General features: G+C 49.1%; 1 protein-coding gene across 3 annotated transcripts; it reads left to right on the top strand.

Moving 5' to 3' along the window:
* Positions 1-1,715: 1,715 nt before the first annotated feature.
* On the top strand, positions 1,716-15,712 carry CCDC167 (coiled-coil domain containing 167). 3 transcript variants are annotated; one of them, XM_025186350.2, is made up of 4 exons: positions 1,852-1,938; positions 8,373-8,467; positions 11,644-11,696; positions 13,691-15,712. In XM_025186350.2, the coding sequence occupies exons 1-4, from the start codon at positions 1,867-1,869 to the stop codon at positions 13,792-13,794; spliced, it is 324 nt and encodes a 107-aa protein (XP_025042135.2). In that variant the 5' UTR covers positions 1,852-1,866; the 3' UTR covers positions 13,795-15,712. The 3 variants fall into 3 exon arrangements, with proteins under 3 accessions (XP_025042134.2, XP_025042135.2, XP_006126591.2); XM_006126529.4 differs by having other exon boundaries at positions 1,912-1,973; XM_025186349.2 differs by lacking the exon at positions 11,644-11,696 and having other exon boundaries at positions 1,716-1,938.
* Positions 15,713-15,736: the final 24 nt, after the last annotated feature.

Below are 15,736 nucleotides of genomic sequence, written 5' to 3'. Positions count from 1 at the left end.
CTACCATATCTTCCTCAAACTTCACATATTTGTTTCCTGCGATCTTTGTCATTACCTGCCTTCATTGTCGGTGTCATTTCTTGTGATTGTCCAATGCAGGGGTGAATCTGGCCCTCTGCTTAATTTGATCCTGCCCATAGTAAGTCTCTGTGCCAGTGGCCAGAAGCCCTGAGCCTTGGCACCCCTGCGCTTGGCTTGAGCACCTCCATGAGCTGCCGTCCCCCATGCTGAGTTGGAGACATGTCACCCTGAGTGCCAGAGGAAGACATCCCATTCCCATGCTGACCTTGCCTGTGGGCTCTACCCCTGCAGCTCCCATTGGCCAGGAAGCTGCGGGGGTGATGCCTGCAGGTGAGCATACAGCAATATGGGCCTGAGCTCCCTCCCACACCCTAACTCCCTCCCATATCCTGAAATCCCACCCCAACCCTGAGCACCTCCCTCCCCAACTGCAACCCCGTCTTGAGTCCCCTTCTGCACCCTACATCCCTAACTCCCTCCTAGACCCTGCATCCTGAGCCCCGTCCCACACCCTAACTCCCTCCTAGACACCATACCACAACCTCCTGTACGCCAATCCTTTGGCGGCAGCGCAAACCGCCTCCTGAACCCCAAACATCTCATCCCCAGCCCCACACCCATAATCAGAGCCCTGCCTCAACCCGCAGGCTCTTCCCGTACTCTGAACTCCTCATTTTTAGCCTCATTCCAAAGCTAATACCACCCTGACTACAAGTGAGTGACGGTTTTTTGTGCTTGTTTTCGCTTGTGTGTGGCTCCCAAGTGATTTTTCTGTGGGTCAGTGGCTCCAGAAAAGAGGATCCCTGTCCCTAGTCGAATGGAGGATACACTCCTATTCCCATTAACTTCAAAGAGTATAGACTCTTTGGCCCAGACGTGGGGAAAAAAGTTTTCTCCCCTTGCCAGGGGCCCCCTTTCAACTCATGGGTCCTGGTCACCAGTCCCAACGGCTCTGCTGCAGGCCCCAGGACCCCGTCAGTTCAGTGAAAAGCATTTCCGGAAAATCATGCCAATCTAGACACAGCCCCAGGTGTATCTGGCACCCTGCTGAGTCTGGGAGGAGGTGCATGGTGGGCAACATCAGCACATTATGAGGGAGGAATAGGACCCAGGTAAGGATTTAAGCGAGTAGTTGAGTACTTGACTACCCGATAAGCCTAAACTACATGAGGGGGGAGTTGGGGGGGACCTGGCTTAAAAGCTGGTTTCCCCCCAGCACTGTCTCTGCAGTGCCACCTCCCTCGCCTCTCTCAGAGGTAGCACGGAGGAAAGGGGAGGCTGTTGCGAAGCAGCCTCTGCCCATGTGCGGCAGCAGCCCCTGTTTGCATAGGGTCCCAATGGGGAGCTGCCCCCCACGCCCCGGCACAGGGGCTGCCATGAATAGGGGCTGCTGGACCCGGCTCACGCCGGTCTGAGATGGCTGCGGCGCTGCACTTCATATGCGAGAGCGGTGCGGCTCCTGCTCCATTTCAAGCAAGGGGCCGGGTAGCTGGTGTGGTGGGTACAAACTGTATCGACTTCATTAGACGATTCGTCAGTTTCCCTCCTCGGGACGCCTCAGCCCCAGGCGGGCTGGCAGGGCACGGGCCCTGTTCCAGCGGCCGGGGAGGGGCTGTCTCGCCTCCCCAGCGGCGCTCACCCCTCTCGCTTCTTCTCCGCACTGCCTCCAGCGGTGTCCGGCCCTGCCCGGAGAGGCGGGGCCCTCGCAAACATGGCGTCTGAAAGGCTGACCCTCCCTTCACAGGGCGGCGGGCTAGAGGCGCTGGCGCCCCTCACAAACATGGCGGCAGTGTGGAGGTTTGCCCCTCACAAACATGGCAGCTCGGGGTTTCTTCCCCCGACAGCATGTTCGTACGTGGCCCAGAGCAGGAAGGGGGTTGCGCGCATGCGCAGTCGGGACAAAACGGTGGAAGATGGGTAAGAAGCGAGAGGGGCTGAGCGTTGCTCTAGAGGTGAGCGGCCCCTCCCCTCCCCGAGCGGGGTCAGGGCAGGCCCGGCGGGGGGGCGGGCTGGTACGCGTAAGGGAAATGTCTCCCGCGCGCTTGGCTGCGAGGCTGGCCAGGCCTCTGGGACCCCTCTGCTTTGTACAAGGGCTGCTCTGGCTGGGGGCCGGGCCCCCCACTGATGGGGCTACCCCAGCCGGCTCGAGCAGCCCCTGCCTGCGGTGGGCCCCATGGGGCTGGAGCAGCCTGCTGCCCCAGGGAAGAGGGATGAGGAGCTGCTCCAGCCCCTACCAGTTAACTGGAAGCAATTAACAACTTACATCCCTAGGGGGAGGCAGAGTTAGCAAATGCTCTTGGGGAATGAGATTCAAAATCAATCTCTTCCTAATGAATGGAAGAAATAGGCCAGAAACAATCACATGTGATTTGGCAGGAATAAATGGGAAGTGGAGATGTAATCCAGTGAACTCATTCAAAACCGAGAAATACAGGTGGGGCAAAAATTAAAAAAAACCCTGAACCCTAAAAAGCAAGTGTTTTATAGATCTCTTTTTATAGAATGAGTGCATGTGGTAGTTCTGCTCTTTTTAGGCCTCTACTGGAGAGGGCAGTCATTTGTGGACATCATCTTTCACTGATAAAGTGCTCAGAAAAGAACACTCCTTAATGAAAAAAGATTTGGACTATATAAGAGCTGGGGGAGAGGATTCAGAGAATTGAGAATGTTTGATTAGAGATAGTAGTTGCTTCAGCCTTTGTGAACTCACATTATACATATGACATGGCTTGATTATACCATCTGATCAGGGCTTTAATTGCAGCTGGGAATTCTGGTTGCTAATCAAATTCCCTGAGCACCAACAGCAGGTGAAATTAGCAAGGATCTGGTTAGTTTCATGAGCACTGTTCAGAATCAGGTAAGTGGTAGTTCAACTCAACTGTTGGTCTTAACTTTCCATATCAGGAGCTAATGATGTGGGGAAGAAAGGACCTCCACTAATGGTGAATAGGTGGATGCCTGCTGCCCTCATACCCATAACTGCAGACATGGGAATGAGAGCAATAGAGTTGAGTACCCAAATAACAATCAGGAGCCTATAAGGTGAAGGACTGAGAGAGAGCTACTGAACAAAAGATGAAGTCCCTAGGAGGGGCCTGGGAAAATCATTCTGGCTACATCTAAACTACAGGCTTCTTTCGGAAGAAGCTTTTTTCCTGAAGAGATCTGGAAAAACTTCTTCCGAAAGAGAGCATCCACGCTGCAAAAGTGAATTGAAAAAGCAGTCTGCTTTTTCGAAAGAGTGTCCAGACTGAATGGACGCTCTCTCGCCCCTAAGCTGTGATTGCTATGGACGGAATGGCCACCAGGGCACCAGTGCTTTTCCCTCTTTCCTCTTCTTCCGAAAGAGCTCCCTTTTTCCCCATCCACACACGCCTTTTTGCAAAAGAGCTCTTTTGCAAAAAGACTTCTTCCTCGTAGAATGAGGATTACCAATGCCAGAAAAACCCCTCTGTTCTTTCGATTTTCTTGTGGAAGAACACAATTGCAGTGTGGATGTTCCTCAAGTTTTGTCAGAAAAACGGCTGTTTTTCCGACAAAACTCTGTAGTGTAGATATGCCCTCTCTCAGGAATCTTAGTACTCTCCCTTTGCAGTGTTTGGAGTCGCTAGTGAGTGACTGAGCTGGTGGATTCTCCTTCATTCTGGTGTATTGGCCTCTGACTAGTAGATGTCTAGTAAATGTTTTCAGCTCTGCTGTCTATAGTTGATGAAATTATTTGCTGATTTGTAAAATTGTTATAAGAGCACAGTGAAAATTGAAATAGGTCCATTAGCCAAGAGGTTAGCATGTGAATCTAAGCAAATTCAATCTCTGCTGAGCTGATATTAGTAATCCATCCCAAAACAATGACTAATAAATGGAGAGAGATGCCTTGAACCTGCTAGCAGATGACAAGGCTGCTTCTGGGAGGCGATTTCCCCCCAATGTTTTTGTTTGGCTTTGATCTGTTTAATGAGGGTCATGAGACAAAAATCTCATTACCTAACACTGTTGGATGTTGGCGTATGTGTGATATGGCTGTTTGCCAGGTTCTTAATTAGGGGATTCATAAAGGCAGAGGGCAGATGTCAGTTCTTGAAAAGTGCTTTTAGCCTTTCTGCTAGGAAGAACGCTTTTATTAATTCAGTACAAAATGTATTAAAAAAAAAAGGATGCAACTCAACTCTGTAAGCAAGGCTGCCTCTTTCCTTTTCTGCCATGCACAAAATGTCTGGACTCTCTTCCCAAGACTGTCTGGGCAAATGAGATTTGTAACATACACAAGTCCATTTGGACTGAATCTGCCCCAAATCTGTGTTTTCAGAGGCCTCCAGATGGCACATGTATGAAGCCAGATTTCAGTGAAAATAATGGTGCCTGGTGGTATGTCTCATGGCAAGGGATTCAGCTGGCTTCAGAATGTTCTGCAGTTTGCTTATCCTGGGCAAAACCACTGGTCTCCCATCCCAGAGTTCCTTTCATAGTGGGTGTGCAGATGAATAGGCAGCTATGTGTGCTCTGATGGTTCTTGTCAGTGCTGGATATTAAACACCTGCTTCAGTTCTTTATAATGAAACTGCTACTAATTAGAGATGATGCTGATTTGAATGAAGTCCTCTATTTGGCTATGGAGCAAGTAGAGCTCAGACAGTTATAATGTATACATGTGGAAGCTTGAAAGCCCAGTCTTGAAGGGACACTATGGGCCATAGGGAGCTGGAGGAAGGAGTTTGGTCACTGTGACCCATTCACTTCTTGGCTTAGGCTGCCAGTAGGAAAATTAATTGGTGTGAAATGTATTTATGATTTTGTGTTCCACTAGGAGCCTGGCCCAAGAGCAGCTCCCCCCTCAAAACCCTAATAGTCTCATTTAATACAGGTCTCTGATAAGACTAAGTTTGTACCCTAGCTAATCTGTGTTTGTTAGGAATGAATGCTTTCCATCTACAGCAACTTCAAGCACACAGCTGTTCCTAGGAGAGCTCTGTGGAGAGCTGCCCCTGGTGATTTTGTGAAAGATTTACAGTTTCTCGGGTTTTACAGTACACAGGACCATTGGGAGATTCCCTGGCAGCCAGTGATAATTCTCAAATGAATTGCTGATTTCTTCCCCAGCACTTACCATATTTTTCTTTTCTTTTTCTGGCAGCAGAGGGCTGTGAATACTATGCAGCCAGTGAGAAATACACATGTGGAGGGCCAGTTTCCAAGTCAAAAATCCCAAATGAGGCAATGGAGCTGCCCTACCAGGGTACATGAGGCCGTCTGCCCATTTCTAGTGCCATTCCCCTAAAGATCTCCAAGCACTCTGCAAACAGTTATCCCTTCTAATCCCCCCAGCCTCAGTGATAAAGCTCTTAGTGCCCCAATTGGCAGATATTATCACCTACCTCCAATGAGTCAGTGTTAGGTGCAAGAACAGAACCTAGGAATTCTGAATTCAGTTGCTACTGATGTCCATTAATGAGGCAGAACAGCCAGGGAAAAGAAACAGAATTCTAGAGGAAAGGACGTTGTTCCATTAGCAGTAATGTTCCCGATTCTCTGTGTTTTTAATGGAGATTTTCACCTGTGTGCGCCCCCAGCCTCAACAAAAGTGTCAGCACAATTCTGGGAAATAGGGGGTTTTGTGACATGCTTCTGCCACACCAATAGGGATGCCCAACTTTGATTCTGACAAAATGAAGTGAAATAGTTGTAATTTTTAAAACATACTTAAGAACCTGGAGGAGTTTAGTTGTTAAAAGTCAACATGTGAGGGCGTGTGGGACAAAATAAACTCTAATTAAATCAGATTAAATGGTGAGTGAAGAGTGTGCTGAGACCAAACAAAATGAGGTGCATCCTTAAGGAAGAGCCAGTAGTTGGTGGCTCTAAGAGGGGGATGGAGAGCCCAGGAAGGAAAAGATACTGGGGAGGAGCGCTGGCCATGACTAAGACACCTGCCAGTTAACTGGTTTATCATGTGGGGTTGTCTATCAAACTAAGGGAGAAGTTGAATGTGGTGGCTGCCATGTGTTACAACTGTTCTGGTGAGGCTAGGCTAGTGGTTCTCACAACAAAATTTTTGGTGGCCTCCAAGAACGTCCATCAACTCTTGCTGGTGGCTGCTTTGACAGTTTCTCCTAAATACTTAATTAACTTTAAAAAAAAACCTAATAAGCGCGCACACATACATGTCCACATGGTAATTTATGTAGGGTTTGGGTTGTTTTTTGCAGACTCAGTCATAAAACTGTAGATCTCTCTGTCCTTTATCAGACCTAAATAGAATAAAACTACAAATAAAGTGCTTTGCATGTTCTGGTGTTTGTGTTGTTTCTTTTGCTTTTTTTTTTTTTTTTAACTTGCTAACTAGTAATTCTGCTGCTGTGAAAAGTGATACTTGTATGTTAACATCACTTTTCACAGCTTCCCAGCTAGCTAATAAGTCTGCTGTGAACAGTGATATTAATAAACAAATACCCATTTTCACAGTGGTTTTGCTCAACCCTAGCAAACCCAAGGACAAATTAAGTCCTAGGTAGGTAGGAAGGAAACAGGTGAAGGGCAGTGAGGGATTGTGAGCCTGGAGGGTGTAGCCCAAAGCCCCAGGGCTGAAGTCCAACCCCAGCACCTCTGAGAATGTGATGAGCTCACTGGCTTCTTGCTCCTCTAGTGTTTGTGTCTCCAGAGGAGGGTCCGGTGCTTTGCCTCTCCCATCCCCCAAGCATGGCCATTGTGTGCTTGCGGGGAGCAGAGTGAGAGAACTGTTAATTAGTCTAGGACTGAGTTGTAAGTGGTTAATCAGAGATCAGTGCCATTGATTTTCCTGTATAATGATTGGTGGTAACATGCTTTCTTTCTTGCTACCTTGGAAGATGAGGAGGTAGTCTTTGAAAGCCAAGGGGATTTGGGTTTAATTCCAGCAGGTTAATTGACACAGAACTCTGCTGTTCCTTGGCTCCAGGTTCAGAAGTATCTCACCAGGCAAGTTCCAGTTGTGACAGCTTGTCCCTCTTGGTCCTGCTACCTCAGCCTGCTGCTCATGCACAGCACAGAGTGGAGTGGAAAATGGTTGAAATGGGGCTAGTAATAATTTCAGAGCTTGTTAATGTCAAAGGCCATGTTCTTGCTGGGGTTTGGGTGTCACCTTGTCTAATTATCCCTGAAGTTTTCCCCTGGGCTATGTCTACACTGGCCCCTTTTCCAGAAGGGGCATGTTAATTTCAGAAGCCGTAATAGGGAAATCCGCGGGGGATTTAAATATCCCCCGCGGCATTTAAATAAAAATGTCCGCCGCTTTTTTCCGGCTTTTAAAAAAGCCGGAAAAGAGCGTCTACACTGGCCCCGATCCTCCGGAAAAAAAGCCCTTTTCCGGAGGATCTTATTCTTCAAAGTAGGAATAAGATCCTCCGGAAAAGGGCTTTTTTTCCGGAGGATCGGGGCCAGTGTAGACGCTCTTTTCCGGCTTTTTTAAAAGCCGGAAAAAAGCGGCGGACATTTTTATTTAAATGCCGCGGGGGATATTTAAATCCCCCGTGGATTTCCCTATTACGGCTTCTGAAATTAACATGCCCCTTCCGGAAAAGGGGCCAGTGTAGACGTAGCCCTGGAGTGTAAGCCAGAGCTTTCCCACCAGAAAGCTTAAAGCCCTGGGTTGCTGAGTTTGGCATATCTGGGATTCCCATTATAATTCATTCCTGGAGGAATTCTTCCCCAACATATGCATATTGGTTGCCTCTGTTAGGACTCTCCTCTCCTCACCCCAGAAGAAAGGCAACTTCTTGGACAATAATGTAACTTGCTAATTGGGTAACTTGCTTAAGTTGCTGTGGTAACTTGCTATACCATGACTGAACCCATCATGCAGCCAAGCCAAAGTGCTCCATGCTCTCTTGTTTTCCCCTAGCATGCTTGTTCCTTTTTGCAGCATTAATTCGGGGCTGAATAATTCCCTGAAATTCTTGCCCAAGGTGAACAGTCTCTCCACTTGATCCCCTTCCTCACTGTGCAAACCTCCATTAGGTCACTTCCAGCCCCAGCCTTACAGCAAGGCAATTGTCTTGGGCCCCACACTGTCCAGCACCTCCCCGCCTGGCCACTTGCTCACTGCCCTTGGCTGGGAACCACCTGACTGTGCCGCACAGCCAACTGCAGCGTGCGGCCTTGCATCTCGCAAACTCTTTGGCCGGGGCTGGTCACTTCTCTGCCTGCTCAGGCCATGAGGTCAGAGAGCCTCATGAAACCCATAGCTCATGTGATTTTTAGGAGTGAGGTGGCAAGTCACAACAGTGCAGCTGCCACCCCTTCTCTGAGGGGGGAAGGCCGGAGCTGCAGAGGGAAGTAAGATGCCAGTGATTGTTGTGGCGGCTGCTGTATTTCAGATTGATGGCCTGGAGGAGAAGCTGTCCCTCTGCAGAGAAAGCATGGAGGAGGTGGACCTTAAGCTGCGCAGAGAGGAGCTCAGTCCTGAAGGAAGGTACTAGTCATTTCTCCTTTACTTGGATACGGATAGTGATGCTGCAAGCTGCTGTGTGCTCTCGCAAACCACCGACTGTCAGCTTTGTTGGGAGTACCCAGTAAAATCTCTGTTTCCAGATCAGGAATTTACTGGGGTTGCCAGGCTGGGCCCCCAATGTGGAGCTTGTTTAGGGACGGAGAGAACTGTGTTTTTCTCTTCCAGGGAGGCAGAGGTTGACATGGTGAGAATGCTGAACTTGGCTTCAGCTTTCCTGTTTGCAAACCCTCTGTATATGCAGCCTAAGCCGTGCCCAGTCCTCATGTTTGATTCCAGAGTTTGGACCCCAGCACTGACAGGAGACAGCTGTATGAACTGGACGGATATTCTGGCCAGTAGTACGCAACTGATGGTGCCTAGAACACCTAAGCTGAGAGAGATACAGGAACTAGTGTGTGCTGAATAGTCAAGGCCACCCAAGCCAAATGCTAAGTGGAATCCACTCAGAGTAATCCCAAGGGGACTGAAGTTTGACTCTGTTCACACAACCACCATGACTGTTGCAACAGGGATCCTGGTGGTAGCCTAGAGTGCACCAAATGTCTTGCAACAGTGCACTGAGGTGTTCAGTTTCCATTTCCACTCGGATGGAACCTTGCTGTAATGCGGTCCTCTAACGCTAGTACTGTAATGCCTGAGGCAGAGCCTTACCCTGAATGTGATCACCCAGGCCTCGGCATGGCCCTGCTGAGACTCATTTCTACCATTTGTTAGCATCCTATTGCTCCCCTCCTAACAGAAACTGAGCCATCAAGTCTAAGCACAGGAAGCGAGCAGCCTGCCAACTAGATCCTGTCAGCCCAATGTTGTATATGCCCTGTTCAGTTTTAAGTGTCCCAACCAACGTGGTTTTTACCATTTTTCATGAGAAACTCTTCCAGTTTCTCAGACTTGCCAGTAAGTTCTTCTATTCTCCCTTGTTTCTGAACTTGTTTTTCTCCCCATAACTTCTCTCCCTCCCCCCTGTGGGTTACCATACTCCACTTTCTCTCCTTTTTCAGAGAGTCCTCTCACAAAGCGCTTTCTTGTATGTCACCTCACCCAGCCCTTCTTTGCCCTTCTCAAGGTTAGTTAGTCTTTTTCTGTTAAAGTGTCCAGAAGATCCAGTTTTACATTTCTCCTGCCCTCATTCAGTGTATTACCACTTACCATTCCCCTGAGTGCAAACCTTTGGCCAGCTCCCAATCCATGTCATAAGGCTGCTGTCCTTAGGATGGATTTGTTAGGAGAGGTGCCCAGGTCTGTGACATTCACTCAGTGTTTCTGCCAAGAATGTGACCAACCTTTGCTGCTTGTGCTTCTGCTAACGTCCACATTTTTCATTGTGTGTGTCCCACGAAGGAAGCTATTGACTTGGTGAACCTGAATCACTGGGATTGGTCTGTTTTCCAGTGTAGCTCTCCTCACCTTCCAAGTAAAGCCCGTTTGGATTCATAGTAAGTTTACTGTCTTGTTGCGTGGGTTTCGTGCCCTTCAGTCCTGTGGAGCTGCATGTGTTCGGTTTTCCCATGCATTTTAAACAGTCCCAGTTCCTTCCCAAAGCATGAGAGCCCCTTGATTTCTCTAGTGATATAGCGGCTCAACTACTTCAGAATCAGGCAGTTTAGTGTCTCTTCTCCTTGGATGGGCTGCATGCTGCATTTCCTTTTCCCCAAATGTATTTGAGTCCTTTTCCTTCTCCTGCTAGTAATGCACCCTATCTTCTGACAGTCCTTCTCTCTTCCTTTAGCTAACTGCACAGTAAGGCTTGGGTCCACCTGTACTACACTTGCTTCACCCTAAAGTGGAACAAACAGGCCTATGACAGTACCCCAGAGCCTGCCTGGTGCAGGGAGATACACAACAAATTATCTATCTCTGTTTCCACCCTGCCCTCCTTCGAGCTGCAGCAGTTTTCAGGCTTTTAAATTGTGGATTAATCAATCATTGTGGAGCTGAAGATGCAGGGTTTTCAGTCATCTTAAATTCTGTGAGATACAACTGTTTACTGGCTCTCCTTGCAATCACATTCAGGTCCTTTGCCAGAGCCCATTGAGGAGTTTGTGCGCAATGGTGCTTTGGAAACAGGAGGGGGGAATTTTTCTTCAATCTTTGGCTCTGAAATGTGGGAACAAGATGGGAACTGTGATCTGGGCAGAGTCAAGGACTGGGGGCTTCTCTTCCAGACTCTGCACCAAGGGTATGTAATAGATGGAGATGGTTTGTCAGGGTTAGCCTCTGGCAGGCTGCCGCTGTATTTACCTGCAACTCTGTGGGTATCAGGGCTTGCAGCTCCCATTGCCTGCGGATCACCATTCCTGGCCAGTTGGGGCTGCGGGAAGTGGTGTTGCGGTATGCGGAGCTGCAAGCCCCCATACCCGTGAAGGTTCAGGTAAATACAACAGCAGCAGCCTGCCAGGGCTAACCCTGGCGAACCTCATCTGGCTCACACGCTGGTTATTGACCATCACTGCTCTGCACCAAGGCAATTGCCTCCTAGAGGTGTGGGCTGGGACAGGACCTACAGGGTACAGTGAGGCTTCATGTGAAAAACCAGCTGTGAAAGTGTAGAAGCTTATTTTTGTCCAGTGGTGTTTGGACAGGCCTGAGCCTCCATATGAACATACCCTGCTTCCAGGGCTAGGAGCTGCTTTTTCCTTCCTTCCTTCCTAGCATTCTGAACAGCCCAGCCTAGGGGCCCGCTCGTGTCTTCCCTGGGAAAGCCAGAGCTGTAGAAGAGATGTAATGAACCAGTGGAATCCCGCCTACAGTGAGCACTCAGTGTAGGAGGCCCTGCCTGGAGCAGACAGCAGAGCCTCTTGTTCCAGAGGGAGCAGCTATCCCACTAATTGGAATGGCACTTCCCCTGAGCCAAGTGGGAGTTGCTTTTTAGTCAGTGCTGCAGCATTGTGCTAGTGTTCAAACCGGCAGCACAGCAGTCTCCAGGGAAGAAGACTACTAACCATTCAGTCCCTCCCCTTCTGCAGAAGAGGAATGGCAAACTGCCAGCCCCACCAAGAGAGAAGCTGAGGGCCTCATTCTGTGCACAGCTCATGACTCTTTTTTGGGACAGTCTTTCAACCACCATACAGCACATGAGCTTGTACACAGCAACAGCATCTGTCTGTGAGTAACGAGGCTGCCTCTTCTCATTACAGGCAGGCACTGGAGAGAGAGAGAAGCCTGCTCATGACCAAAGCTGAAACCTATGGTAAGGCTGTTTTTAAAAATAGCCAGTGCGCGTGAGCAGTGACTGGGCAGGATGGCCACAGTCTGCACTGCAGCTCATGTTCCCAGTTACATTCCTGCTCCACACTTTGATTTGCCTTCGAGTTTGGACTCGGCAAAAATTGACTTTGGGGGAAAAGCTGAGGCAGATCTATTCAGCTACTTTTGATCTGAGAGTTGGATCCTGCCTCCGAAATCCCATCGAAGGGAGCACAGCGATTCAAACATTCAGTGCCACTGAATCTTCTTCTAGATGCACAGTAAAAAACAATCAGGGAGGCTTCTGCTCTCATGAGTGCCTGTCCCACCACTAATGGAATATGTACCAGTCTGTCCCTGTAGAGCAGTGATTCCCAAAGTATGGGGCACTGGGTCAGCAGATGCTGGGGAGTTCCCTGCAGAGGGATTTCCCAGACAGCCACAGGAGCTCCCCAGGAGCTGCTGAGGAACGCCCCCCTGCAGAGCTCCCCAGCAGCTGTCGGTGAACTCCTTCCCTGCCCAGCTCCGCAGCAGCTGCTGGGCGGTCACTGGCATAAATTGTTTTTCCCAACTGCGTCTCAAGAAAAAAGTGTGAAAACCACTGCTGTAAAGCACGTAAGCCTGTGCTGACGCAGCTGCAGTACCTTGGGACTTAAGTTCCCTCTAAGCTGCGTGGCCGGGCAACAGTGCATCAAGGGCCTCTCTCCTAGCCTCAGAGTTGCTGCTGGAGGAATCCTCTCTCCCTGCCACAGCCCCCACCCCAAATCCCTCATCTCTGGCCCTACCCCTTGCTGAGCACTTCCATGGGAAAGAGGAGGAAACACTGCTCAGCGCTAGAGCCAGGTAGAGGAATGCTGTGCATCTGTCAACATGACTGGGAGGCAGAGCACCCTGCCCCCCCCCTTTACCTGTCACCCAGTGAGCTAAAATGAATGTGGCATAGCCTGACTCCCTCAAGCATACTCTAGGCATGCCCCATGCCTGGGCAGCAGTTACTCAGACACTCCTCCCCCATCACCTGCTTTGTATGTGGTGCAGTCCTCTTCACTTTCTAGTCCAGTCTCCAGCAGGGAAGTGTATTCCTCTTCCCTCTCTGGGTACTCTGCGGCATTAGGCTGCCCCCTGCTGGCAAAACTGAGCTGAGTGAGCTTTACACAAACCCCCTCTTAAACATCTCATCAGATTCTGAGGGGAGAGTTAGATTTGTCTGAATCTGAGGATTGAGGGCCTGATCCTCAAAGGGGGCTGAGTGACTTTTCCATCTGTGTTCCCTGGAAGCAGCATGCATGCACAGCCATGCAGGAGTCACATGCCACCCAGCAGAATGGCTGTGTCTAGACTGGCCAGTTTTTCTGGAAAATCAGCCACTTTTCCGGAAAAACTTGCCAGCTGTCTACACTGGCCGCTTGAATTTCCGCAAAAGTACTGACGATCTCATGTAAGATTGTCAGTGTTCTTGCGGAAATACTATGCTGCTCCCGTTTAGGCAAAAGTCCTTTTGCGCAAAACTTTTGCGCAAAAGGGCCAGTGTAGACAGCAGAGATTTGTTTTGTGCAAAAAAGCCCCGATTGTGAAAACGGTGATTGGGGCTTTTTTGCGCAAAAGCACATCTAGATTGGCATGGATGCTTTTCCGCAAAAAGTGCTTTTGCGCAAAAGTGTCCGTGCCAATCTAGACGCTCTTTTCCGTTAAAAGCATTTCTGGAAAATCATGCCAGTCTAGACGTAGCCAATGTGTTTAGGTGCCCTTATCCACCAGCAGGAATTGGACGGAGGTCAAACAGCTACTGAACTGGGCATGAGGTGTCTTGGTCACACAGGGGCGGTTTGATCAGTTCTGTACATGTACAAGAAAACTGAATGGAACAAAGTACCAGGCAGGCTGCTGCAGTCAGATGAAGCACATCCCTGTAAGGGAGTTTCCTTTTCCTTGGGGCAATGGGTGACAGCTCTGATGGAGAGGGGCTGCATCTTATGCTGGTTTTGTTTTGTTTTCTAGAGAAAGAACTGAAAGTGCTCCGTAAGGAAAATCGCAAGAACACAGCCCTTGCAGTGGCTGTGGTACTGCTGATTGCAGTTATTTACACCTGCTGGACAATGTAATCATGGTCCAGATCTCGCACTACTGACCACAGGACTCCACTGTAAAGATCTCTTCCTTCTCTCACCGATGTGCCTCCCAATCAGGAGAGTGGTCATCTCTTCAGCCATTAATCATTGGCAATCCTTGTCTTTGCTGGGGACCTTGAAGGCAAAAGGAAGCTACAGCCATAGCACAAGCTGGTTTGGAGAGCAGATCAACATTTGGCTGGAGCCATCTCCTCCCTGCACATGTGACTGTCCTGGCGCTCCCACAGCACAGAGAATGTAATTAAGTGTAAGGGTTGAATGACCCCCTTCCCTTTGTCCTAGTGGGCCCTCTCTGTTCTTTGCTGTGCAGTACAATGGGCTCAACAGTGAAAATTTCAAGCTCCAAAACAATCAGAATCTGGGAAAACTTCTGTTACTGTACCTCAACTCTGACCTGAAGGGACCAACCTCTAGGGCTCAAAGGAGATTTCAGCCATTGTGCCTCTCTGCTGTGACTGCCAAAACCTTCCATGTGTATTATTACCAGTTAGAGGGCACACTTCAAAAAATAGTCCCACTAAACCTGTATGGGACCAGTGGAGTCGCTGCCTGAAAATGAGGTCTTTGGGATGATCTGTTTTCTTGCCACTTGGCCCAATTAACTAAGAGGGCAGGAAGACAATAGTTCTTCCTAAGCCCTGGGTGTTGGGGTGTACCTATGTGCACCCTCCCCCAGAGGCAGGGCCCAGTAGCAAAGGAACTGCAGGCTCCTAGGGATAGTTTTAAGACATAAAGGCTGTGTCTAGACTGGCAAGTTTTTCTGCAAAAGCAGCTGCCTTTGTGGAAAAACTTTCCAGCTGTCTACAGTGGCCGCTTGAATTTCCGCAAGAACACTGATGATCTCATGTAAGATTGTCAGTGTTCTTGCGCAAATGCATATGCCCTCTTGCGCAAATGCTTTTGCTCAAGAGGGCCAGTGTAGACAACGCGGTATTGTTTTGCGCAAAACCGCGCCTAGATTGGCACGGACGCTTTTCCACAAAAACCGCTTTTGCAGAAAAGCATCTGTGCCAGTCTAGATGCTCTTTTCCACAAATGCTTTTAACGGAAAAACTTTTTTGTTAAAAGCATTTGCGGAAAATCATGCCAGTCTAGACGTAGCCAAAGGATCGAAGTGTATTGTTTCTTAAATAAAGTTATTTAAACATAGGAAAGAGCACACGCAGCTGCTGGGGGCCTTCCTGCAGCTGGAAATCCGACCAGAGGAGTTGTGGAAGGAGTGAAGGCAGGTAGTTCGGATGAGGCCCTTCATTCAAGGATGTGTTGGCCTGGCTGTAACACTATGGCTTCAGAATGCACCGTTACAACACTGCAGGAACATTCTAGCCATCAAAGCAGAACCCTACTGACTTTGCTGAAAATCAAAAACAAAAAGGGGAAATGGCCCTTGGCATCTGGTTAGCAGAGCTTCAACCACCTGTAAGTGCCTATGGATCCAAGAACTTTTGGTTGGTGACAGCTGTTAACATACCAGCATAGCAATAGCCTTCATTTTAGCTCTGCCCAACCTTTCAATTCAATTTTAAAGCAGCCTGAAAGAGACAGCAAATGGGAGAGGGGAGGAGAGACATAGGGTGATGGAGGGAGAAGGGGCACAGACAGTAAAGGGTAGTAATAGCTGGATTACAGCCAGTATCATTGGAGGGGGGTAAGAGAGTGGCTTGTACCCTCTCTTGGTAACTTGTGGGGTAGCATGGATGGGATATTAAGTAGGGATGTCAACATGTAGACCACTACACAATTAACCAATAAGTCTGGGCTTATTTAAATCTTGTCAACTACCCATATATCAGGGGCAGTGGGAGCCAGTGGCCCTTAGGAGCTGGTTCGCCACAAGCACTGGATCTGCCTGCTTGCTTGCTCTCCCTCCCCTCCCCTCCCCCCCAATAAAGAGGCAGTGGTGAGGCAGGCAAGC

This window comes from Pelodiscus sinensis, chromosome 3 (genome assembly GCF_049634645.1).
Source record: "Pelodiscus sinensis isolate JC-2024 chromosome 3, ASM4963464v1, whole genome shotgun sequence".
Lineage (NCBI taxonomy): Eukaryota > Metazoa > Chordata > Testudines > Trionychidae > Pelodiscus > Pelodiscus sinensis.
The sequence above is the reverse complement of the archived record's forward strand: the minus strand, read 5'-3'. Positions and strand labels throughout refer to the sequence as shown.

Bases quoted from the DNA above. Each gene is read 5' to 3' on its own strand.
- CCDC167 (XM_025186349.2), top strand. From the start codon at position 1,733: ATGGCGTCTGAAAGGCTGACCCTCCCTTCACAGGGCGGCGGGCTAGAG. The intron at 1,939-8,372 runs GTAAGAAGCGAG...GCTGTATTTCAG, and splicing joins GACAAAACGGTGGAAGATGG to ATTGATGGCCTGGAGGAGAA. The intron at 8,468-13,690 runs GTACTAGTCATT...TTTGTTTTCTAG, and splicing joins GAGCTCAGTCCTGAAGGAAG to AGAAAGAACTGAAAGTGCTC.